General features: G+C 42.3%; 1 protein-coding gene across 1 annotated transcript in view; it reads left to right on the top strand.

Moving 5' to 3' along the window:
• hs6st1a (heparan sulfate 6-O-sulfotransferase 1a) overlaps window positions 1-24,790 on the top strand; it is a 59,265-nt gene extending 34,475 nt beyond the window's left edge. Inside the window, exons 2-4 of the mRNA XM_012922188.2 lie at window positions 16,430-16,652; window positions 18,299-18,547; window positions 20,642-24,790. Coding sequence (XP_012777642.1) covers window positions 16,430-16,652; window positions 18,299-18,547; window positions 20,642-20,953 — 784 coding nt within the window. The 3' untranslated portion in view covers window positions 20,954-24,790. The remainder of the gene's footprint in view (window positions 1-16,429; window positions 16,653-18,298; window positions 18,548-20,641) is intronic.
• Window positions 24,791-25,285: the final 495 nt, after the last annotated feature.

A 25,285-nucleotide genomic window follows, 5' to 3' on the forward strand; every position in this document is an offset into this window, starting at 1 on the left:
ATGAAACATATATGTGTATATATTAAAAAAAAAAAAAAATTACACATAACATATAATGTAATTACAAGGAGGTATTTCTGTAGTCTATTGATACTAGATAGTGGAAAAGGGGTGGGATTAAATAAGCTTATGCTTCTTCCTGCTCCTTTTTGAACATGGACGTTATTTGGAGTTGTGGTTGCTCGTTTTCCTTTTGTTTGCTTTGTTCATTTGTCTCTTTTAATTCTATTTTTTTTTTTTTATACTTTTTCAACATGTTCAAAATAAAGATTCAATCAATCAATCAATCAATAGATTTTTATGCCAAATCCAACCAGGTGGCACAAATTCTGAAAGGCACTGTTGATACCAAAACAGGTCTCTGGGCTTTTGATTTAGCACACTTTTTTTTCCAAATACCAACATTTACAATTGTCCTGCTTTTGAATTCTGACTAAATAATTCCAGGTAGGCTCCTCAGCTGAATGCGTAATAGTTGCTGACAACATGAATGGTTATTTAAGCTGACACACACACACACACATATATACACACACACTGCATGTACCCTGTCCTCTGCTGTGTTGAATGTCGGGGTGTTGATGCTTGGTAAGTTTTTATCCCAGTTGGTTGGCGAGGAGTGTTGCCAGGATAGCAGCTGCTCCAACTCCACATTCCCCTGCATGTGATCCGAGATTGGAAACTCAGGGGAGCGTCTGACTCGGACAGACACACACACATGCGCACACGGTGAAAAACACATGTACTTAGAGCCACACATGCACAGCTTAGAATCACATAGACACATATGCAGGGTGAAGGCTGAAGAGCTAGAGAGGCTAGATGTCACGGGCCTTATAATAGAGGGATGCCCCCTTAAGCTGCTTCACAGCAGAGCCCAGAAAATCAAACTGTCATATCAATGAGCAGCTCAACACCCCCCACCACTACAAAAAATACTCCCCTCTACACTTCACTTTTCTTTTTCAGTCTCTCTTCTATCTCTCTGCCTCCCTCTTTCCATGCTGAGAAGCAGGTTTGAAGTTTTCTGGAGGACGGAGCGGGCTTTTCAATTATTTTCGGTGTCATTCGTAATGGTATAAGACGGATAGAGGAAGAGGGAGTCATGAGAGAAAAGGGGAGACGGAGCTGAGAGCAGAAGAGAACATGGGCACTGGCAGAGCAGAGCTGTTTGTGGCAGGCTAAATGGAGATCTAATTCAATTTTAGCTATGACCAAAGGCCAGGTTCCTTTGCTAAAAGCCTGCTTGCATCAAATGCAAACACAACATCTGTTTTTTTTTTTCTTCTTCTTCTTCTTTTTTCTAAATCCTTTTCTTCCTTTTAACCCAAGACGGAGACATCAAAAGGGCATGGTTTTTCATCCCTCTTCAGTCTTACATCTTATCTTCTTTTGCCTTTTCTAATTCCTGTTTAAAGGTTACTTCATAACAGCATTTCCAGGTCTTCCCAGCTGCCCTCTGTGTTGGGTTTTGTGCAGAATTAACAGCCTTTTGAATCTCTGAATGCACAGTCAATATGCACCCAACAGATGGTGCCTGGCTCCACTGCTTTTCCTCTTCTTGTTTTTTTCCTCTCCACTAGCTAGGAACAATTTGCTGCTCGGTGTACGTTAGCTGCATGTTGCTCTGCATTGGTTTATTCTGCTCTCTTTCTCTTTGTCGCAGATGTAGCCTGAAATCACGTCTGTCACACTGGCCTTAATCTCACTGATAGCAGCTGCCAGTTGATTGTGTGTGTGTGTGTGTGTGTGTGTGTGTGTGTGTGTGTGTGTGTGTGTGTGTGTGTGTGTGTGTGTGTGTGGAGCGCAAACGTGTATGTGTTTGCGTGATCTTGTGTGAAGAATTAAATAAGCAGTTAAAATCCCCCTTAACGCTCTGGTCACTTGAATGTGTAAGTGTGTATTTAAAGCTGTTGGTCAGTGGATAATTAAATAAACTGATGTTGATCAAGCTGGACAGACACACACATGCGCACACAAACTGTCTTGATTCAAGTTTCACTAGAAAACTTCTGTCTTATCTGAACAACAGCGCACTAGTGCAACGGAATAAGAAAAAAAACACACAATAATGTGCAAAAGTCTTGAGCCACCCTCATTTCTTTAGATTTTACCAAAATGATAAATATGCAAAAGTAAATGGAAATGCGCTATGTAAGGCAAAAATAGAGCGAACTCAGTTTAAATAAAATTTCCAACGAGCTTGATAATCAATATTTGGTATGACTTTTATTCTTCTTGAACTCTGGGGCAAGTTTTTTTTTTTTATAATTTCTTTAAAGTTACAGTATGTAAAATTTCACCACTAGATGTCAGTAGGTTGCAAATTCCTGTCAACTGAATTCTGTTTTCCTTCCTCCCAATCCAAGTGCAAAATCCTGGCTACGGTGGCCAATGTAGAACAAACAACTCAGTCTATTGTTCATCTGTAGTGAGTGTAGGATGTCAGTCGGCTGTTTACCTATGCCAGGCTGTAACACTTTGTGAAAGGAGTCCAATACAAGTTTAAGAATCAGGTGACGGTGATACTGAGGTGAGTTATAGAACTTTTCTATTATTAAGCGCTGGTGTTTTTATTGTTGTTAGCTAGATTTAGTGAAGCTTTCTTTAACCTGGATTTTTGGACTCGGACATTTAACAATTTGAGAATGTGATCAAACTGTTTATCAGAGAGAAAGTTTGATTTTTACACTCGAGCTTAACATTAGCTGCAATAAAATTAGTCTCTAACCAGCTGTTGTTGTTTAGCTGGCCTGCTGTCAGCCATGGAGACAGGAGGGCCGCATGTGTAATCTGACAATAAGTAACTGTGACGATATCAGGAATAAATAAGCATGTTTATGCACAGCTTTGTGTGTTAAAGCCCTGACTTCAGCTTAGGAGGTGAAGCTTGAGGTGAGGAGGAAGATGATGACGTTTTTAATCCACATTCTAGTCATGTTTTGTCTTTCCTGATGATTAAACATAGATCTGATTCACACTAATCGGTTTATATTTATGAGTACAACATTCTTTTTTTTCTATTAAAGTACCTGAAAACCTTTAAGTAGTCTTCAGGAATAGTTCTCCAGGCATCCTGTAAGCCATTCTCTTCTTTGGATGTTGGCTGCCTTTTGTTCCATTTTCTGTCAAGGTGATCCCACACTGCTTCAATAATGTTGATGTCTGGGCTCTAGGGAGGCCAATTCATGACTGATGTATTTTTCTATTCAGGTGCGCTTTTACTTCACTGGCAGTGTATTTGGGATTATTATCATGCTGAAAAATGAAGCCATTGGCAATCAGATTGTTCCCACATGGTATTGCACGGTGGATTGAAATCTGACTGTACTTTTCAGCGTTTATAATTTTGTCAAGATCCCTAACAGCACTTTGAAAGAGCAACCCTGGAGAACTATTGCAGCCGTTAGGTGAACTCGGCCTCTAATAGCTGTACAGTGCTGCACCAGAAACCTCCTTAAGATTGATTTGGTCACCTGTTAATTGCTGCAGTCACGGAGTGCTAGTGAAGCTATTGAATGTGAAATATAAACTAAAAGGGAGACTATTCACCTTTAAAGTAAAGGTCTTGCCTTTTCTAACATGTTGGTTGGTGTGGCAAGGCACGACCTTTACTTTGAAATTCTCCAATTTCACCTGGTGACAACCAGCAACCACCTGCAAACCAGTCGGGGAATACATTTTTTCCTAGCAACAGGTAGTTATCTCCTAATCTATAGGCCTGTGTGGCTCATGGGCCTTACCCTTTCCCCTGTTATGCTCTGTTCTAACAGGGAAATAAGGCTAAGCTCCAAAGTCAGATGTGGCTTTGGTCACATTAAATAAATTTGCCTATTAGTGTCTCTAAAGCTCCAATATCTAATCGTTTTTGTTTAATCAACACAACAATTGTGAGCAAAAAGTATGAAAGCCACAAATTGTAATTTTCCATGATTGTTTGCCTAAATATTTTTAGACCGTGACAGGTCTTTCCCATTTTACATAATTTCTCTTGTTTGCCTGTCACAGGCTGTTTTTGATAAAGGATTTTTAGCAGACTATAATGCAGTTAGTGTAATAGGGTTATTGTGGGGTTATTTCAAGTAGTGTTTATACCACTTAAGCGGACGAGTCATAACATGTTAATTAGCAAGCTTGTAGGCAGATATAATGACTTTCAGACGAGGGAGGACTTGCTGGGGTTTTTTGTTTTGCTTTTTTTTTTTTTTTTTTTTTTAAGGCCTCTTAAGCTACCAGGCTGTTAGCCATAACTATACATCAGCTTCTCATTTAACTTGCACCCCAAAATGTCAAACTGCTCTTTTAGGAATAGATTGAGCCTTATTGAAGAGATTGAAGGTAAGGAGGGAGGGAAGGCGAGGCGGAAGGATGCTATAGCCTCACAGCTTATTCGAGACAAAGCTGGAGCTGTGAGCTCGAGTTATGTTACTAGACAATAGTCTTCTTTCACCCAAACGCACAGACACACACAGCACAGGGGTTCTGTAGAAATCAGTTGTTGTGCCTGTTGCACAATATTTGGCTGTTATTATTTTGCTATGCCCCCTTCTTCCTGTTCTCCTGCCTCTGCTGACCATCTCTGATTGTAATTTCCTTGGCTGCTTGTTTTTGCCCGACTGATTGGAGGGTGTGTGTGTGTGTGTGTGTGTGTGTGTGTGTGTGTGTGTCTTGTGCGTTTGGACTTGCCTTGCCCTGTCACATGTATATAGCCTGTGTCGTATGATTGCACATGATAACAAAGGCAAATTTTAGCTGTGAAATCCCTCTGACATTGTGTCTCCAAGTTGTGGCTGCATAATGAGAGAGTGTATGGGGACACAATCTAGGGAATGCCACCTTTATTCTTTAATTCCCTGGAATTTTCTTTCCCATTTTCTTCCACGCCTTGTTCATGCCAGTCCCTCCCTCCAGGCACTGCTCATTAGCCCCTTGGCCCTCTCTAAACAGGTGGGGCATGTTTGGCACAGCCCTCCGACATGCAGTCAGGCTTAATTGGGCTTAGAGGACCCCTTAACCACACACACACACACACACACACACACACACACACACACACACACACATATCCATCACTCATATTCACCCCTCCTCCTCCCTTCACACTTTTCCCTCCATTCTTAAAGAACCAATTGTCCCCGTCCTATTCCCCAGGGTGAGGTTGTGGTTCCTAGGCCGGACCGCGTAAATCCAGCCTCAGGCTTGTCTCCAGGCCTGGCTGACTCACTGACTGACTTCCCCCACATCTCCCTTCTCCCCGTTTTCAGTCAAAAAGATAATAACTACTACCAATACAAGCTCCATTGACATGCAGGAATATATTCCAAATTCACTGGGCTCTCCTGGCCTTTGGCTCCTCAAAGTCTCCGTGCTCGCTTTTTTCCTTCCTAACTCCACCTAGTCTTTACCTCTCCACTACCTCTTTTTCCTGACTTGTCTTTCTTTCCATCCCTGACTTGTTTCTAAGTAAACTCTTTGTCTTACTGCCTGAGAATATATTTATTTATATATATGTTTTTTACCTGAAGAGGATTTTTTTTTTTACTTTTCAAAGATACTGAGATTTATCCTCATGTGACTGCAGTTTTTGTTTTTTGTTTTTCTTTGTGCTGCACATATGCTCAACTTTCCAGGTAATCGTGAAGCATCAGCGTGCCTATCTATGTCTGCGTAATTACACCCGCATCGGGCTGCTCTTTTAAAAATTTATTTCTTTTTTTTATCGTTCTCGGGCAAACGCTTGACACTACCTTAAAAGGATGTTTACTTCAAACGAAAGAAAAATCCCCAGTCTCGCTTTTTTGCCTCCTCGCCTTTTTTGTCTCTCGGTAACGAACACACAAGCGTACACTATCCACCGCTGCTACTGGCTCAGCAATATCTCATTATCCTGTTTATTCACACAGCTGAATGCCTACTTTCTCTACACGCGCATGCATATATACAGATGTAGCGCTGGAGCCGAGAAGTAAAGAGAGCGCCGTGGTGTGTCTGCGCGTGGAAAGGGTTGCGCAAGGCAGGTGGGGAGGTTTGAATGTTAACTGCCTTATCACTCCAATTTCACACTCTCGCCTCCAGTCACGCACGCACACACAAACACAATGCACGCACACAGAAAACACCCTGTTGCCTGCAGTCTCGTATGTGGCGACTGATTAACGGACAAACAGGGGGGTCTCTCTCCCTTTCTTTCTCACACACATGCACACACCCACACACATAAAGTGCACACACTAATCCCAGCCAGAGGGGAGGTTTGTGTGTGTGTGTGTGTGTGTGTGTGTGTGTGTGTGTGTGGCTGATTCTGTAATGGGGCCACCTGTCTACTCATTAGCCTCGTTATCCAGCCTTTTAATTGCCCCCAAACGCCGCACAGTCTCCTCCTTCGTCTTCTTCTCCTCTTCTTCCTCCCCCCTCCCCTTCATTGGAATAAGTGAACTGTTGGGACATATCAATAATCTAACATCACCGCATATGGCGAGGATTATGTCACAACTTGCAGGTGTGTGCTCGAGTGCGTTTGTGCAATAGGAGTGGGTGAGGTTGCGTTGATTGCAGCTTTTCCATATGTCAGCAAAGTGATTGCTTTGACCTCGGTATCAGGAGGCATGTGAACATGATGCTGGGTGGAGGGGACTTTTGCACGCACACACACACAACAGGATATCAGGTTTAGTCTGTTACCTTAAACAGCGTGACGCTCCACCTTCATCCCTCTCATTTCCTGGCTCACATTTCCTCTGCTTAACTGGATGCACGATTATGAAAAAGGACTCTGATTACTGAATTTTTATTACTACTGCGCTCACACTTACAACAACGATTATTTGTCTCAGCTTTGGGAGACTATAGCAGATTGTTTTATTGGATTTTGTTTGCAGCTTAGCATACATTTCCACTTTATTTCCGTGCACTATTTCTTAAACTTGCTTAGAGTGCTTTATTCCACACTCTGCGATCTTTATACTCTCGTTGTGGTCCTTTTTGCACCCAATTCAGTTAATAATCACTTCTTTATTACTTTGGGACACAGCTGCAGCCCAGAGGCAAACTTAGCACACATTCTGCAGTTATTTGTCATAATCTCCCTTAAAACTGAAGATAAACTCAGATTTGGGGAGGGGTCTTTTCTTAAGATGAGCCAATTCACTCTGCATCACAAAATTTAACTGCTGTTTTTGGTCACAGTGATGAGCGTTACATGCTGGAATGAATATGAGGTTATAAGTGCGTATCACGGACACGAAAGTGGTTGCTAACTACTTTGATAATTATCAAACTGTCCCAGCTTGTCAAAAACGGAGACATTCGTCAACTGTCGTGCTAGCTGCAGGTTAACTTATCTGGATGGCTGAATAATCAATTAATCATCATTTCCACTCTAAATGTTGAGGGGAAACATCGACATTTAAGAATTGTATATCTGCTGCAGATACATCTCATACAGCCACATCTTCCTATCCTAACATGCGCGCATAACATAAAATTGCAAAAACATGAAAAATGATCTGCGATTACTTGTGCAACTTTCCTTGTCCTCCACCCATCTACCTCTCACCATATCCATCTTACTTTCTCCCGGCTCCCTCTCGCTCTCCCTCCGTCTGTCAGACAGTTCTCTGGGCTGTTGCCAGCCAAGTTACATGAGCGAACAGGCGGCCGAACATTCCTGCCGAACATAGCTTTGCACTCAGGGGATTCCCTCCCCTGTCTCTCTTTTCCTCCTGCCCTCTCTTTGTTTTTGTCCATTCCCGAACTGTAACGAACAGCTCCGTAAGCCGTGGGCTACACTTCCATACGAGGCATTCTGCTCCCTGTTTGCTGCTCCTCTTTGTCTTGTAATCACGAAGAGGATGCATTTCTGTGCTGAAATGCAGCGAGCCATGAGTTATTTTGCACTCATGGCAAAAGCCAAGGTTTCACACGCTCTTTTAGTTATGGTCGCACAGCAACTCCCACTTGCATTGCCAACTTGCATTTTTTTTTTCTTTTTTTTTTGTGAAGAATACCTTGCTTGTAGAGAAGAGCTCGCCTGAATGCTTTGTTAATGACTGCAGGAGCTCTGAAGCATTCTCGGTGTTGGATCCAAATTTACTGCCCCAGTGGAACGACGATTCAAAATTGTTACTGTACATCATAATAAGACTCCTTTTTGGGGGCGATGCTGGCAAAATGTGCGCCTAATGGCACTGGTTTCATTCTCTTGACAAAATAATGAGTAATAAAGGCTGGTTAATACAACTACAGTAATTGTTGTTTTGCTAATCTTGCAGTCCTACCAAAAACTCTTGAGTCACCCCTCAGTTCTTTATATTTTGCTGGGTGACATAAATGAAATGGGAGCTATTGAAACATGTGCAAACGTACAAGGAAGTAGAGCAGGGCGATATTACCAAAAATATTTATCACGATATACATTTGAAAATTTGCAATAACAATATAACTGACGATATAATTGACACTAGACAAAACACTTTACAACTCCACAACTTTGATGGGTTTTTTTGCACTAATAATGTATTTTTACTTAAACTAGCAGCTGTTTTATGTGCATTAAAGTTCCTTGCTGACAGTTTAACCAAAAGGCATTTCCAGTGGAAATTGGCCGACATATCCTCAGCATAACCATGTATAATATCCACAAAACTTAAAAAGAGGTTATACACACACAATACGGTAATATTATGTTGAAGCACAGTACGTATCACTCCGCGAGGTTCCTGCCTACGATAGCCGTAATGCTCCGACAATCCATCAAGCAGTCCGGGTTTGTAGGTTAGGAAAGTCGTACTAAAACATTTGTCAGATTTTCGAGCGCCGTGTACGACATAAAATCGTTTCGAGGTCAGTAAACACAACCAGAATTCATACATAAGGCACACGGGATTATAAGGGGCACTCTTGATTTTCAGAAAAATCAAAGGATTGATTTTTAAGTGTGCCGTATTTTCCAAAGAACACGGTAATAACGACGGCCTGCTAGCATGCTCTACCAAAAATAGTGCTTTGTTGTGTGTCTGACGGACGAAAGCTAAACCAGTTCCACACCACTGAACTTGCAGCATTTTTACAAACCAATTCTGGTTCATCCGTTTCATTCAACGATCCGCTGTCGCCCTTCTCATTCTCCATCGCCGCCATGCTTTTCCTGCCATGTGCGTATGAAAACAAAGGCACTGCGCATGCGCGGTTTTACCCATATTCTATCGCGATATTTCATTTTCTTATCGTTGCCCAACATTATACCGGTATTACCGTGAACAGTATATGGCCCAGCCCTACAAGGAAGTACAATATACAGTGCATAGTGGCTCAAAATCTTATTCATACTTCCATCAATGACAATTTTGAACCAAAAACTTCACATTTACGACTCCTCACTCTATAACACCTTTTGCCACAAAATTTCGTTCTAGTATTTGCGTACTTTGGGAAACCCCAACCAATTCTACCAGTTTCCCTTTCTTAATAATGGCTTCTTGACAGCCACTGAGACCATTTCTATTGAAGCTTCAGTGAACAGTAGATGGATAAACTGAAGGACCAGATTCATCTTTTAAATCTTTACTGGATTTGTTCCTATTTTTTAAGGGCATAACTTCACTGTTCATCTGCTGTAGATATTTTTCTCTAAACCTGTCACTTATTTTTTGTTCTTCACCTATTTCTTCATAATTTAAAAGAAAAGTCTATATACACATCATGTCAAACTATTCATTTTTTACTAATAGTTCTTTAGGAATCAGCTAGTTGGCACACAAAAACTATTTTATGCCTCTGAAATTGTGTTATCTTTCCTTAGATTTGACTAAAGAAATTGAAACAAATTGTGTTTTCGTGTCAGGCTGCTACTGCCTAAAGATACAACTTAAAATTGGTTCTTTGCTGTGATATTGGTTGTGTGGAGACAGAGCACTGGCTCATCCCTTCAGTTAGATACCTTCACCTACTAAGACTGGATTGACTGTTTTTTCACTCATTTTCAGTGTCTGAAAGAAAGTCCAGAACTCGGAGAGATAAAAAGAAGAGGCAAATCCACACTCTTGATAAGCTGGAGCTAACCAGTGTTCAATATACAGACTGAATAAATGAGCAATTAGATCATTAATAGTGCTAATTAATTTCCTCTTACCTGTTCTGATCGGTTAATCAACGATTTCATTTTGCATCTTAATAGTGGCAGTAATCCTGTCTGTTTGTGAAGCTGAATGATGATGTTAATCGCGTGATAATGTGATTTCTCTAATGGAGAAAAAAAAAAAGTACAAATCTAAGTTGCTGGTTTTGTGTAACTACTACAAAACCTGCTTTTGAATGTCTTCAATTTACTAGATAAAAACCACCGACTCTCATTTCAACATCAGTTCAAGCAGGGCCCTTTTTTTACTTCTACTCTCAATCACAAATAGACGGCTCAGTAATATTGTCTCATTAAGCAAAATGACATCAGGTTCTCTATTAAATGGTTTGATTTGCTGTTTTTTGGGGGTTTTGGACATTTAGTTGCACAAAGCAATCCCTTAGTGGATGTTCCACATGGTTAGGGACAACTGATTTTTCATTGTTTTGCCAAATAATGATTGCAGTTACAGGTCATAATGTGATATAATTCTGAATTCTGTTGCTCTGAAGGTTGGCCTTAGCCACGTTACCCCAGTCACATTTTCTTTGACACATCAGCACATATCCAGTTGCATCCAAAAATCTAAGTCAGGATGTTTTGATATATAGAAAATGTGGATACGCTAAATGGAAAATATTTAGAAACCATAAATTTCCTCTCTTGCTGTTGAGAGAACAAAGAATTTCTGTTAATGTCCTTAATATTTAACCACAAACGCTCTTGGATGTCTGCTTGATCCCACCGTGCTCCCTCTGCGTCCCCTCACCCCAGCGCTGTCCCCACTGTCTCCTGTTCCTCCCACTTCTCTCCCACTCTGTTTTCTTTCCACTCAGTCTCTCATACGTCTTCTGTGTTTAAAGTCCAAATTACCAAGGCAGGCTGTCTGAGTCCCAAGGCTGTTATTGATCAACTAACAAAGAAAGCGGTACAGGGAGGAAGAGTGAGCTAGGGCAGCCAGAAGAAGAAGACGCCCGGAGAGCTTGTCTGAACCGGAGGGTCTATTTCTGTCTGTCTCGGTGCGTCATTATTGGCTAGAGACACTTGGGACAGGAACAGGAAAACAGGAGTAGGGGGGAGGCCAAGAGATCACCTTTTAGAGGGACAAACGGGCACTATAAGTCAGCTTTGTGCGGGTGGGACGGTTCTGGAGCTTGAAGCCTGCCAACTCCGAAAAAGACTGACTACTTGATTTATGAAATGAGGTCAACATGTGTCCAACCTGACGATCAATTATTTTAGGCCTGTGTCGAGTGTGCGCGTTCATCCAAATGATGACGTGAAGGAAGTCCTCAGTGGTAGTCTGCTGAGAGTCAAGTCTCGACATGTTGATCCCTGCTTTCACTCCAACATGGCTGATGTCATCTGAATTTACAGCCATCTTATTCCACACACCAGCTCCTTTGCCAGCATTCAAAGTGCCTGTTATTGAGAGTTAAACCACACGCACACATTCAAAATCTGATTCTTATTTTTCGTTTTTGGTGTAGACCTTGTCAAATCTTGATGTTCGTTTGTGGTATTTGGGCGAAGAAATCTAAATGTGACAAGAAAAAAGAGCAAAGCCACACTTGCATATATTGTGCTAAAAGGAGAGGATGTTAAAGTCCGATTTCTGGCATCTTTTGTGGTGGTACTAATTAAAAACCGTTTATGTATCAAACGTAGCTGTGATGTTAAAAATGATGGCTGTAACTGTGATTTTATGTATATGTATATAGATATATAGAGATATATATATCTCTCTTAACCAGGCTCCTGTTTGACAGGTTTTTATGTCTGATGCATTTTCTGATGCATTTTCTGTGTCTCCTCCCAGGATCAAACTTGAGAGCTTTCGCTTGTTAGCCGAATGTGCAAACCAATACTTATGCATTTATATTATATGGTTTATATTTAAACGTGCTCTGCGTTCCTGATGCATTTTGTTTTAGTCTTCGTTATTGCCACCATGCAGAAGACCGTAAACTTCTCACTGGTCCACATGGTGGATTTTGACAGAAAGAAGTGATGGGATTTGATCACCTCTGGCCAATGTCTGATCACAGTATCCCAGTTTGAATCAATCCTTCCTACTTTGAACACATTAAGTGAAATAAATTACATTTTAATTTGCTTGTTTTATCTAAAATGAGGTTCATTTTTACACAAGTTATCCTCAGCGTTTCTTCATCATCTTTAAGAAACAAGATGTGCTGCTGGAATTTCAAATCTTTGCATAATTGACCAGCAATCTGAGGATATTCGTGCACGTTTTTCGCCTGCTATTTCCGACCTTTTCGTCTGATTTTTGAAGAGAAATTCACCAGCCTGTGGCGTTGGCATTAAAGCGTAATGGTCAGTTTGGACTCTCCTTGCGGTGGTTTTGCTTCCAATTCCATTTTTAGAGGTGGAAAAAGTTCATTCTTGAGTGGATCTGGTTCCAGACTATTAATAAATCATGGCTGCGACATCATAGGGTGCTGTTGGCGTCACTGTGTTTATAGGGCCGGATGAGCATGATTTACGCATGTAAACACCCTCAGATTTATATTTAAACAAGTTGTCTTAACCCTTTCATGTTCTTAAGGCATTAAAAAACTGTTTGCATCTCTTGTGTACTGAAGCGAACCTCTGGTATTTCTTAAAAAAGAGATTTTAATTGGAGGACAACCTGCAGACCTCCTCACCCTAATTAATGGCAGTCTTGCTTTCTAATGTTTTACTAACTAACAGTAAAGTGGTAGAGAAAGATTTGGGTGTCGCACTTTCAGGGTGTTACTCCAAAAGGAAAAAAATAATTTCCTAGATTGGATGGGCTAAAGTAGACGACCCAGAGGGAAGGGAAGATTTAAACAGAAGGAAATAGAGGCTTAAAAAAAAAGGAGGTAGAAGTTGTAGAAGTGATGATTTGAGGTCCTCAGGAAACAGGGTTATGTTTTTTTCCGGGCTCTGAGGGACCGTAGCCAGCCCAAGTTCTGTGTGTTTCCTCTTGATAACACTCAGCAACCTCACTTGTTGTCACACTTACTTGCACTGTAGAGAGTCTGGACTGCGTTGTTATAGAGGGATGAGTCTAGCACGTTTTGTGTTTATTCAGTTGTCCTCCAAGTTGTCCACCAAAACCTGCAAGGAATCGCAAGCATTCAGTGTTTCCTGACATCGTCGTAGTTTTGGCAAAGTTGGAAATGTGAATAAAATATAAAAATGTGGAAAAATACAGATGCACACAAGAGACAAGGAGGAAAGGAGGGGGAAATTTCTCGAAATGGAAAACTACTGGAATCATTGCATGATGGGCTTGCTTTGTTCTTCGTCCTATCTTTGTTTTTGTCAGTCAGTCAGCTAGTGAGCTTCATAATGAGCTTATAGCCTCAATTTTGAATTCAGTTTTACTGATCAGGACAAAGTAAAATAGGATGACGTAAAAGAGGTACAAGACAAAGCCCCGCAGTGGCTTCCTCACACCTCTCCCCATCAAGCAGTCGTCTTTTTTTGTCTTTTTTTTTTATCAGTGCTCCACACACCACCAGTCTGACGGGATAAATCTATAAGTGTTCGCCGATTAGTCGACGTGTTTCATAAATGTAATTTTGACTGCTTTTGCAGATAACGCAAAGGCAAACCGGCAAATCTTATGGAAGGAAAACAATGCAATGCATTTAAATGTAGTCTGCAGGAGGGGACCTTTCAAGCTGCAGTGTCATGACTACGAATCCACAGCCGTGCTCAGCCGGAGTATGACGATCTTTAATCTCGCCGGTGAGAGATTGAGCAGTTCATATTACCTTTGAAGCTGATTTGACAAGTGCACATAAGCTTCAGCTACGAGCCATGTCACTTGTGGTGGGGGAGAAAAAACCAGAATACCTGTTGTAATGTTCCGCTCCCTCAGAGCCAAGGGAAAAAAACATGGAAAAGGGAGTGGCCTTGCTGGTGAGTGAGTAAAAATACGTGAGGCTAGGTGTGTGTGTGTGGGTTGAACCATCATTACCTTGGGATCTGAGTACACGGCCAGACATCATTAGGCTTTAAGGCGAGAAAGTCTCCGCGGCACTGGTTTCGCAGTCTGCCTGACCCAGCAGACACGACAGGCCGGCATGCCGTTTAAGATCATTTATTTGGCTTTGCGTGTGTGTGTGTGTGTGTGTGTGTGTGTGTGTGTGTGTGGGGGTTCCTATGCGTGTTGCCTCATGTGTGTGTTTGTGTGCGTGTTATTTATTTATTTTGCCTGGTAATATGCCTGAGCCTTCATTATAGCGGGAGCCATAACTTTGATAAATCACTTGGGCTTGGGGCCCTCACTGCTTTCACAGTATTAGAAAACTAATTGAAATTCTCTTCCGCCCCCTCCTAACTCTCTCCCTCGCTCTAGCTTCCCCTTTTTTCTTTTTCCCTCCCGCTCTGTTTTTCACCCTTTCCCTCGTTCTCCCTTCCCGTCTCCTGTATCGAGGGCCAAACAGTACCGTGTTTTTTCAGTGGAATGGAAGCCAAGAGGGGGAAAATGTCATCACTGATTTAATAGGCATATTCTTACTGAGACACACACACACACACACACACAGTTCACTCTGGGGAGTGTTAGGAATCTTGATAATGTCATCGCAGGAATCTCTATAATGTACTCAGGTGTCCTGCAGGCTCCAGTTTGACTGTGCCTCTCCTCTGTTTTTGATTAGATGGGTGCGATGGGGTGGGGTGGGGGAGATTTTAGGTTTAGGGTGATGGGATTTAGAGTTTAGATTCTTGTTTCTGTGGCTGTGATTTCCACCTCCCCGCTGTCTCCGAGATTGAAGGTCTGTTTGGTTCATTGCCTGGGATCTCCCAGCTGCCACTGGATTGAGGGTTTAGTCGTTTCATTGTTCATGATCCCCCCCTTGCCGCTACTTGATTTGTTTCATTTGCAGAGATGTCTCTGTGCTGCAGCTACAATCGGGGTGTGGCTGTTTTGTCGTGCAGGGTCTCCCAGATGATTTTTTTTTTTCTTTAGCTGTCCGGGATCGCCTCATAACTGCTGGATTTAGTTTTTTTTTGTCTTTATAATGATGCTCTATCTCTCAGCTGTGGCTAGATTTTGGGTTTATTTGTTTTGTTGTCCAGGATCTCCCTCCTCCTGCTGCAGCTGCTAGTGCTGCTGGATTTTAAGGGATGTTGCCACTTTTTAATAGCCAGACACTGCTACTGTTTGTGTGACACTTGGGGCTTTGTGTCCACCCAGCAGTCCCGCTTCTCTCGCCAGGCGAGCTTTGTAGTATGAAGCCCAAGATTTAGCGATGAAAGCAGAGACTCTGTGTGTATATGAGAGGCGGCTTGTGTGTGAACCAGGCGATTTCGTAGAGTTCTGTCAGCACACAAAATTCCCTCTGCAAACATTCCTCTGATGTGATGCAGGCCCAGGGGAAAAGGGCAGCGTGTGTGCCTCTGCGTGTGTGTTTTTGACAGTTGACGTGCGTCTGCTGCCCAGACAAATCCATACCGCCACTCTGAGCCACGCTGCAGGCACATAGTCACACATAAGCATACACACGTGGGTTATATGTGTGCGTTTTGGTTAATGAGGATGTGTTGATTGATTAGACTGCAGTAATTAGCTGGAGTGTGAAGGCCTAGAAAGGTCTCCACTCTGGTGGGAGTGTCCCCTCTAGAGAGATGTTGAACTGTGCTATGCACCATTACATCACACACAAACACGCACAGACAAACACCACAGAAATGGTTCCATCCAAATCCAAGATGTGGGATGAGTCATCTCTCAGAGAGACTTGGTGCAAGCGCGAAGGAAGGGGAAAGGATGTTTGCCGCGCGCGTGCGTCGGAGCCCGAGACAGAAGGATGTTTGCAGCGTGGAGATGTGTGCTGCACACATGAGATGTGCTTGTGCCAGCAGTTTCCTTTCCTGCACAGCATGGCCCCAACACTGACCCGATCCCTCTGCCTTACAAATCAACTCTCTCGCTCACTTCCTCCTCCTCCCGTGCTCATTTGCAGTTTGGCTTCCAGTCTTCCACCCAGATTTCTTTTGTGCAACACGGAGCTGCTTCTAGTAAATGCAAATAATGTGGTACTAAATATGACAAGCTCAGTGTGAAGCCCTGAGTTAGGAGCATGCACAATGAACTGCTTCGGGAAACCATTGCACACAGTGCCACCATATGGTCGGCTAAAGAACTGCGTGTTGATTTAGCGTTCTTGTTGGCATACTTGATGCGTGTAAAGAGGCGAATAAAATTCACTTAAAACTTTAACTGTGCATACACCAAATGTTCTGTACAACTGAGGTAACCTCTGCTTTTTTTTCTCTCCTCCCTTTTGCTCCATCCTTGTCCCCAAATAGAAAGTTCTACTACATCACTCTGCTGAGGGACCCCGTGTCTCGCTACCTCAGCGAGTGGAGGCACGTGCAGCGGGGCGCCACGTGGAAAACCTCCCTGCACATGTGCGATGGACGAACCCCAACGCCCGAGGAGCTGCCCTCCTGCTACGAGGGGTCCGACTGGTCGGGGTGCACCCTGCAACAGTTCATGGACTGTCCCTACAACCTGGCCAATAACAGACAGGTACAGAGGAGGGGGGGGGGGAGATCATAAGCATCAATGTTTATTTTAATCTCAATAACTTTAAGAACATCAGACACCAAATGTCTCAAATCACTGGAAAAGTTTCTGTACACCATGTTTTTCCCTTTTATTTTACCTCATAACACACAAGAAGGTGTACTGGCAAATTCTCATAGAGCTAGATTGTTATTTTACTATCATTTATTCCTGATGTTTAAAACTGTCTGTAGTCTTGCTTTGTCTCCTCTAAGATGTGTGGCCTGTCCTGGCAGTGGTAGCGACTGGTGATTGGGTACCACAGTTTAAAAAAGCTCAGTTTGCTTTCTTATTAAAAGTAGCGAGGAAGCAAAAATCCATACCATAAACATAATGGAATCACAAAGCTTTGTAATGTATAAAACCAGCCTCAAACGTTGTCTAAAGTCAGCACAAAAGTGTCACCAGGAGTTATTCCTTTGTATCCATTGATTTGGTTCATAATTTAATACTGATGGACTTTTGTGCAGTCTTGTGTGCCGTTTCAGTTGAAGTGTGGTTGTTTTTATCCACCTGTCCAGGGATAATGGATGCAAATTAGATGCTGTGCAAATACTTTTAACTGTGTGCTGTCACTTTTTAAAAATAAGCAATAAAATAAGTTAAACCTGTGCACTGTAATAGGCCTTGACCGATATAGGATTTTTAAGGCCAATACTGATATTTGAAAAGAAATTGGACATTCATATTATTATAGATACAGATTTTTTTAACAGTTTTCACACAAATGGTCAAAAATGGTCCATCAAACTTGCATCACATCACCAGGCCTGACTTCTCTCCTATCAGGTTGCTTTATCACCGTGAGAATTACTGTACAGATGTTGAAAACACCAGCAAAGATGCACTTTGGCTTGAATTAAAGTTAAACAAGTTCTCCTACTACTTTATTTCATTTCTTACATATAAAAAGTGCCTGGTACACTTGTAAGATGAAATCTGCATGAGTGAAAATACACTAGATCTTTCTCCCTCTCTCTTACACACACACACACACACACACACACACACACACACACACACACATTTACTAGTACACCGTCAGGAGTTTGCCTTCTGGTCATAAACACCTCAAATTCGCACCTCCTTTTCTCATGCTATCTCAGTCTCCCACCTCAACGTGTTGGCCAGCTTATCTCATCTGAGCCTCGGGGTGTTATTACTCAGGGTCCTATGACTTATAAATGCGACACGCGCGCACAAACACACACACACATGCATACTTGAGGAATCCTGATAGACCAGCGGGCTATGGTGCATGCAGTGAATCCAAATTTATGTCCAGTCTGTTTGTTTACTGTACTTTAACAGCCCCCCCGTATACCCTTGGTAATGAAGAGATCTCTCACTTTGGAGCAAAATTTTCTTGGCTCTAATCTGCTCCTGCTACTGGAATTTCAGAGGGAAATTTGTTACTGATACCAACATTTTAAAGATAACATATGATGTGCCGGCAAAATCAAAGATTTCAGGATCAAGGCTGGACGATGAATAGTGAAAATCCAAGTAATATTTGTACCACCTACATAAATTCTGTTGCACATGCAGTGAGTGACAGACACTCCATGGGCTCGCACAGCCGCCTTCACGTCCTTTTCTCCCGTCTTTAGGTTCGTATGTTGGCGGACCTGAGTCTCGTAGGCTGCTACAACATGTCCACAGTTCCAGAGAAGAAGAGGGCCCAGCTTCTCCTGGAGTCTGCCAAGAAGAACTTGCGAGACATGGCCTTCTTTGGCTTGACGGAGTACCAGAGGAAAACACAGTTCCTCTTTGAACGAACCTTCAGGTTGCGCTTCATCAGGCCTTTCATGCAGTACAACAGCACGCGGGCTGCAGGGGTGGACCTGGACAACACTACGGTAAGTGCAACATTGTATTTACCGGTAACTCTATAATGCCAGATGTATCATCTTTGATATACGAGTTCTCTTTTCCCCTGAAAAACCTAAATAAATTGCACAAAAGTAACAAAAGTAGTAGATGTAGCAAAAATTAACAAACAAAAGTTAAATAAAAATTACATTCCTTTCTTTCTTATTTGTTCAAAAATAAGAATTTTCTGGCAATTATTTTAAAGCAGCTTATACTATAATCACGCTGTTTCTATTTTAAGATGATTTATTTCTCATTGCGTTCAAATTTGTATTACTTGGCAGATACTTTTTTTTAATAGAAACTGGAAGAAAAAGGAAGAAGTACAATAAGCTCAAACGAAAAATGAAGAAAGGGGGGGAAATTTCAAAAAGAGACGGAGAGAAAAGTCTGCAGTCTGATATTGCTGTGAAATGAGTTGGAATGACTGTTGCTGTTGAGAAAACAGCAGCTTTAAACATGTTCTTCACACTTGTGTGGGAGTTTTTAAGCTCAGTTCTCATCTTAAAAAAAAGAAAGAAAGAAAAGAGAAATCCTCCAGTATACAGCAGACTGGTGATTTATACATCAAAACCAGTTGGAGCAGAGAATATAAAATATGCTTCCGACAGATGCTGTGGAAAGGTGGACCCACTGGTTATTATCACGGAAAGGAGGAAATGTCATATTGTGACAGGTTGGAGTCCGACAGATGTGGCGTTTTGTGTCGCATTTTGTTTAAAAAGTAGGTTATAAAAGTGGTTTAAATCTTTGCGAAGCTGAATTAGTTTTTTTTTTAAAGGAATTCAAATAATTATATCAGCAGGTTTGGCGGAGACTGTTTACTTTAGACTGTCCTCTAAAGCTGCTGAAAGCCCACTCTTACCCTCATCCCTTCAAGATCTCAGTGAGTCATTTTTGTTTGAAACTGGTTTCTAAATAATTCGACGCCTGTTCTCAGATAGCCGTGCGCCTTCTCCCTGGCTTTCTTTTGCTGGTGTCCCCCCCCCACGCCGCTGATCAAACGCCTCAGATTTTCTAACATCGACGCATCACGTCGCTTCCCCCTGTTATCCCACACATGGCTCGCAAATGATATCCAGCACTCCATCACAGATTTCAAAGGGATTCTCTTAATTAAACACACACACCCCCCACCTCCATGTTCAATCTGCACACAGCAGATTACAAAGCCAGCTGCATGGCACAACCAAACAACGTGTTTCTGTTGTCTCCACGCTGGCGATGCATTCTCTTTCAGTTCCCTCTCTCTGCAGACGCGCTATAAAGCATGTGATCAAATGTCACAATGGGATATTTTCGCAATTCCAACTTTGAAACTTTCCCAGCATCGCATGGAGGAAACTGAGACTATATTTAGTTTCTGGGCTTGTGCCTTGAGTGTTTTGGGAACTTTCTGGGCCTGAGTTTGTAATATTGAGCAGTATTGATGGGTCATTAATCAAAGAAATATCCCTGTGTCCCCAGAGTCAGTGTTTGGGTTAGGAGTGGACACAAGTTGATGAAGAAATTAAGGCTTCCACATCAATCCCAGAGCAATCCAATACCATGGCTAAAGTGATAATACATTCAGCTCCATGCATTTCCAAGCATATCGGCCTTACTTGTGATCCATCTCACTTCCCCTGTGAGTTTAGTTGACCAAAAAAGGGAGATGAGCCGCGTGTCAAGTATGATCACTGTGTTCTGACCTTCATCTCTCCACAGAGAGTTTTCTTTTTACTCCCGCCTACATCAACACTCCAGATAAGGGAACACTTTGTGTTTTTTGCATTGTCAGCAAGCGGCCAGGCCGTCCTTGACGCAGAGCACGAGGTAGAGCGTGACGCAGTCAGGTCACTGTGCTCCAAAAAGGTCCGCCATGACTGACCCTTTCTGGTTCCTCAAACTAGAGTGAGAGGTCAACTTTAAAAATCTTATGGAAACAATACCGATTAGAAATCAGTGCAATCTAAGAAGAAACCTGGAGCTATTGAAACTTTTAGAAAAGCTAATAAAAGCCTTCCCTGTTCTCTCCCCCCCCCCCCCCCTTTCTCCATCTCATCCACCCAGCTAAATTTCTCCTGCTCTCTTCTTAATAGGTCCAGCGTATAGAGGAGCTCAACGAGCTGGACATGGAGCTGTACGACTACGCCAGGGACCTGTTCCAGCAGCGCTACCAGTATACCAGACAGCAGGAGAGGCGGCAGCAGCGCATCAAGAACCACATGCAACAGAGCCACCAGGGCCTGGGCATCAGCCTGTGGCCCTCCCGCAGCCAGCAGAGCTTGGTGTCGACACTGGAGGACGGGGACGGAGAGCGGGAGGAGGGCGAGGAGGGAGGTAGAACGGAGGAGGCGGGAAGCAGGCTCCCCACTGAGGACTACATGAACCAGATCATCAACCGCTGGTAGCAGAAGAATGAGAACAAAGAACAGACATGCATATGTAATGTGAAATGCAAACACATACACACACACTTACACTCACACACACTTACACTCACAGAAAGTGGCGCCTGCTTCAAAGACCCGACTGACTGGAAAAAAAAAATACAAAAAAAAAGAAAACTGACTTTACCAGAGTTGGGCTGCGGGAATCAGAATCCGAGTGGGTTGCTATGGAAACCTGAGCTTGGTCGATTGCATCAGCTCACATTATTGAGGTTTGCCCAGTTGTTATTAGCGCCTGCTTGACCTTTCCTCCCCTGTGCATTTCTTTGTCTCTCCCATCATCATTACTGACTGAGCAGAGGAGAGATATTTTTAAAAGTCGCTGACAGCTGAGTAACCCAACCAGCACTCCCGCCTCCGCTCCTCCTTCTGTATTCCTCTCCGTCTCTATGGCCTGATATGGAGCATGAGAAAATGAATTTAAGTCTGTGAATTCCCGCTAATCCTTGCAAAAAAAGAAAGAAAGAAAGAAAGAAAGAAAGAGGGAGAAAGGAGAAAATAAAGGACCAGTCTACTTCCTGGATTCTCCAATTTCAAAGGAACTGGGAGAGCAATGAAAATGTGCTGATTGCTGGGCCGAACAAAGAAAAAGGTGCGTCAGAGACTGCCCCAGAAAGATGGAAAGAAAAGTTGTGTAATAAAAGCTTTCCGCTTTACAAATAAAAAAATGAAATAAAAAAAAATCTGTCATCTCACCCATGAACATGCTTTGGCCATGAAATAGTGACATTCTCATTTTAGGATGAATTTATTTGTATTTTTCCTTCTGTGTTGATGCTTTTTTTTAAAAAAAAAGCACAATTGTAATAACACTGAGACCAACATTGCTGCCTAAAGAAAAGTAATTCCTTTATGTCTTTGTTTTTATTTGTTTTATAAGTCAAAGCAAATGGATTAGATTGATGTACTATGGACCATAGCCATTACTGAAGCCTTGCTTCTTAGGGGTGGGAATTTTTGTTTTGTTTTTCTAGTCAAGGTTTCCACAGCCCTTGTCGCTTGATAAGTTCATTATTTCTCTTTTTTTTTTGGTCTCCATCCTGCAGAGAATGACAGCCAATTACAGCGCAGAATCTCACATAGGTGCGAGGAAATCAAAGGGAGGGGAGAGGAGCAAGTGTGCTGCAGGTTGTTGCCAGGAACTGTGTGAGCGGCAAGCGCTTTGGAAGCCTTGACTCAGACAAATGCTTGAGATGGGAGCCATGGAACTTCTGGTCACCATGGCAATGTGAGCTCTTAATGCAGTGGGTGGCATTTTCAGTTTCACCGTTTATTCCCATTTCTTTCTTTTACCTTCTGACTGCGTTGTAAAAGTAGCAGTCTCAAAGAAGCTTCCGCCCTACCTGCTGAAAGGGCGCCCACAGCGCCGGTGACCCGCGGTTCGTTAGTGGGAGCTGTCTTTTTACCCTGAAGAACGGACAGGGCGAGGTAGCAGTGCCTCTATGTACTGGGAATCATAGTCACCATAATTATTGCTGATACTATGTCTGCATTACACTACAGTAATTTCTCTGACTACTCATGAGTCTGTGTGGATGAGTGCAATTCTGCAAGAGTGCGTGTGTTTGTGTAAATAGTATGTACAGTATGCCTTTGATTGGCGTATGTGTATGCCTTTGTAAATAGTGTGCCTGACTGACTGACAGAGGATGTGCGATGAGTTTTGCGAGTGAGTGGCTTCATGACCAATTATAATGCCTTTTTTGTTTTTGTGGAGGGCAGCATGTCAGAGCAGTGCGACCCTCACAGTGATGCAAGCCAATAATACTCCCCTCTCCTCCTCCCCCGCGACCTGTCCTTAACCCTTGTTTTTTTTTGTCTGTTACCCATGATGAGGCTACGTATAAAGACTATCAGTACGACCACTTAAAATCCTAATGTGCATTTTTGTCAATCAGTCATAAGTAAGCTTAGTGGGATTTTTCTCCTTTTGTGACCTTAGTTCCCCTCTATGTTATTCAGTGATTTGGTCATGTAGCGTTATGTATGCAAACTGCAGGAGGGAATCCAAACGTGCTATCCAGCAGCTGGCCGTATCTTCAAAGGCTTTTCCACGTTCCCACAGGGGTCCGCTTTTTAACTGAAAAGTTAAATATTTGCATGGGGAAGACTGAAAAACTATTTCCACGCAGCGTGCCAGCTACTGGCACAGGTCGAGCAGGAAGCCTGTGGAAAGATCGGATTTAAATGCGTCTTTAGCCCAGGGTCATCATTTTATTGTTTTCTACAGTAAGTAGCTGCTTGAGTCACCACAAAGAGAACTGGAGACACAACTTCTATCCAGATCACAGGTAAAAAGAAAATTAGATTTTGAGTTCAAAGCCCAAGGTTGCGTAGGACCTCTGACGTGGTCACAGATGGGGCTCTAATGGCAGCAGTTTCCAGTCATCTGTAGCTAATCGACATTAAGTCCATAGCAGCTGAGAGATATCTGCAATTTTCTGTATTCTGCCAATGATTGTTTCCTTTCTATAACTGCTGGGAACTTATCTGGTTAGCTGAACACGTCTCAGGAATATAATCAATACTTTAAGGTCATCAAATTAATAGCGCCCAGCTCACTGAAAAATATGGTGCAAAGCTACATCTGTTCATTATCACTTAATCAAGACTTTGTGCTACAGTGGGATTTCGCTTTAGGCTTGAGTTACAGGCTGGAAACAATAAATGTATTTGTTTCACATGCATGGAAGGAAGCATTTTGAAAGAATTTGGGTTTAAAAGTGGATTGGAGTTGGAAAAAATCCCTCATCGACCCTGCCTGCAAGCAAACACTGTCAGCAATAAAGCGGGAAAACGAAGAGAATGTAAAAGTGGGACGGGAAGAATCTAAACTGAATGTAGTCCGCTGTTTGTGTCCTCAGGCAAAGGATGCAGGCAAACAACCTACTTTCCTGGTATCCAAATACATAAGATGATTCATCTGGTTGTTAACGTTATTTTTTTTTTTTTTTTTTGTAAACAAAGGGAACAATTTAGCTGAAATTTAACAGGCCGGATCCTCCTGTCCTCCTGCAGATCTCTTTATTTGATCAGCTCTGTTTAAATCAGGGATGATTTATGAAGGAGAAAAGAACAAGGGCGAGGGGGGATGATGAAAATGTACTGGGACACATCCAGAGTCAATATGCTTCTTTTAAAGTAATGCATTAGGGAGAGGAAAAATGGTTATAGAATGAGAGAGCTCCCTTTTTCATATTTTTCCATCTCAGTCATTGTATTCTTCAAACCGGAGATTTTTATTTATTTTTTTCCCCCCCTAAGCTCCGGGCGTTTTGCCCACAACTTCTTTTTCAGAGTCACACTCACATTAGTCCATGTTTTGGCTCGAAACCAATAATATCTGGCTCCGCATTAGTGGTTTCGGAACAAATAAGACACCAATTCTGTATCTCAAGAGCGTTTCATTTTCAGCGTCCCAGTTTCAAGTGTAGTAGTCCTCAAAAACACTCCCCGTACCTGAACAGAGTGTGAGAGGAAATCTCAAACCTTTCACCGAAATGATTCCAGTTACCGATGCTCTGAAGCTATGCTCAGATTTTTGTGTCTGATCTCTGTGTATATCTGATGTCTTAACAGCATTTTTCTTTGTGACAATGAAGCAACCCGGGTGTCGCTAGCATCATGCTTTTTATTTTTTTAAAGAGTGTGATAGAGATGTGTGTTGTTTGTTTTTGTTTTTGAGTTGGTGTGCAGTCTGTCTCTGGCTCCTTCTGTATGCATATTTCTGGGATTGTTTCTTATGATTGCAAAAATGAATCATCAAGCCACCAATTAAAATATTTCATTTTTACAGACCGGGCTGTGTTGTGGTTGTCACTGCGTGTCATTTCTGATGTTTCCCATTCTGTCACTTTATTATCAAGCATGAAAAATATCTCCCGTTTTTTTTTCTTTTTTTTTCTAGCTGGAAATTACATCCAAGGTACTGAACTTGAAAACGAGCCACATGTTCAATTACACTCAGTGATTTTTTGACAGCTTGAGTGGGAGCCGAGACCTGCAGGTTTCCACACTCCCATTCACAGGCCAATTTGTAACTAAAGGATTTCTTTCTTTTTTTCTTTTTTTTTACCTTTTGCCTACACTAACTGCAAAACTGTGACCCCATAAAGATGCCCGTTCCCCCACCTAATGACGGTCCTCAGTCCTGTCGCCAGTGATCTACAGCCTAATTCAATGTGCAGACACTCTGAGCCTGCCTGATGCACTTATATGCACACAAATATGCTTCTTCCTCTGCTGTGGCAGGTGGGTGTTTGCGAGGAAGAGGACAGCCTGTATAAATATAAT

The sequence above is a fragment of the Maylandia zebra genome, linkage group LG19, assembly GCF_041146795.1.
Source record: "Maylandia zebra isolate NMK-2024a linkage group LG19, Mzebra_GT3a, whole genome shotgun sequence".
NCBI classification, from domain to species: domain Eukaryota; kingdom Metazoa; phylum Chordata; class Actinopteri; order Cichliformes; family Cichlidae; genus Maylandia; species Maylandia zebra.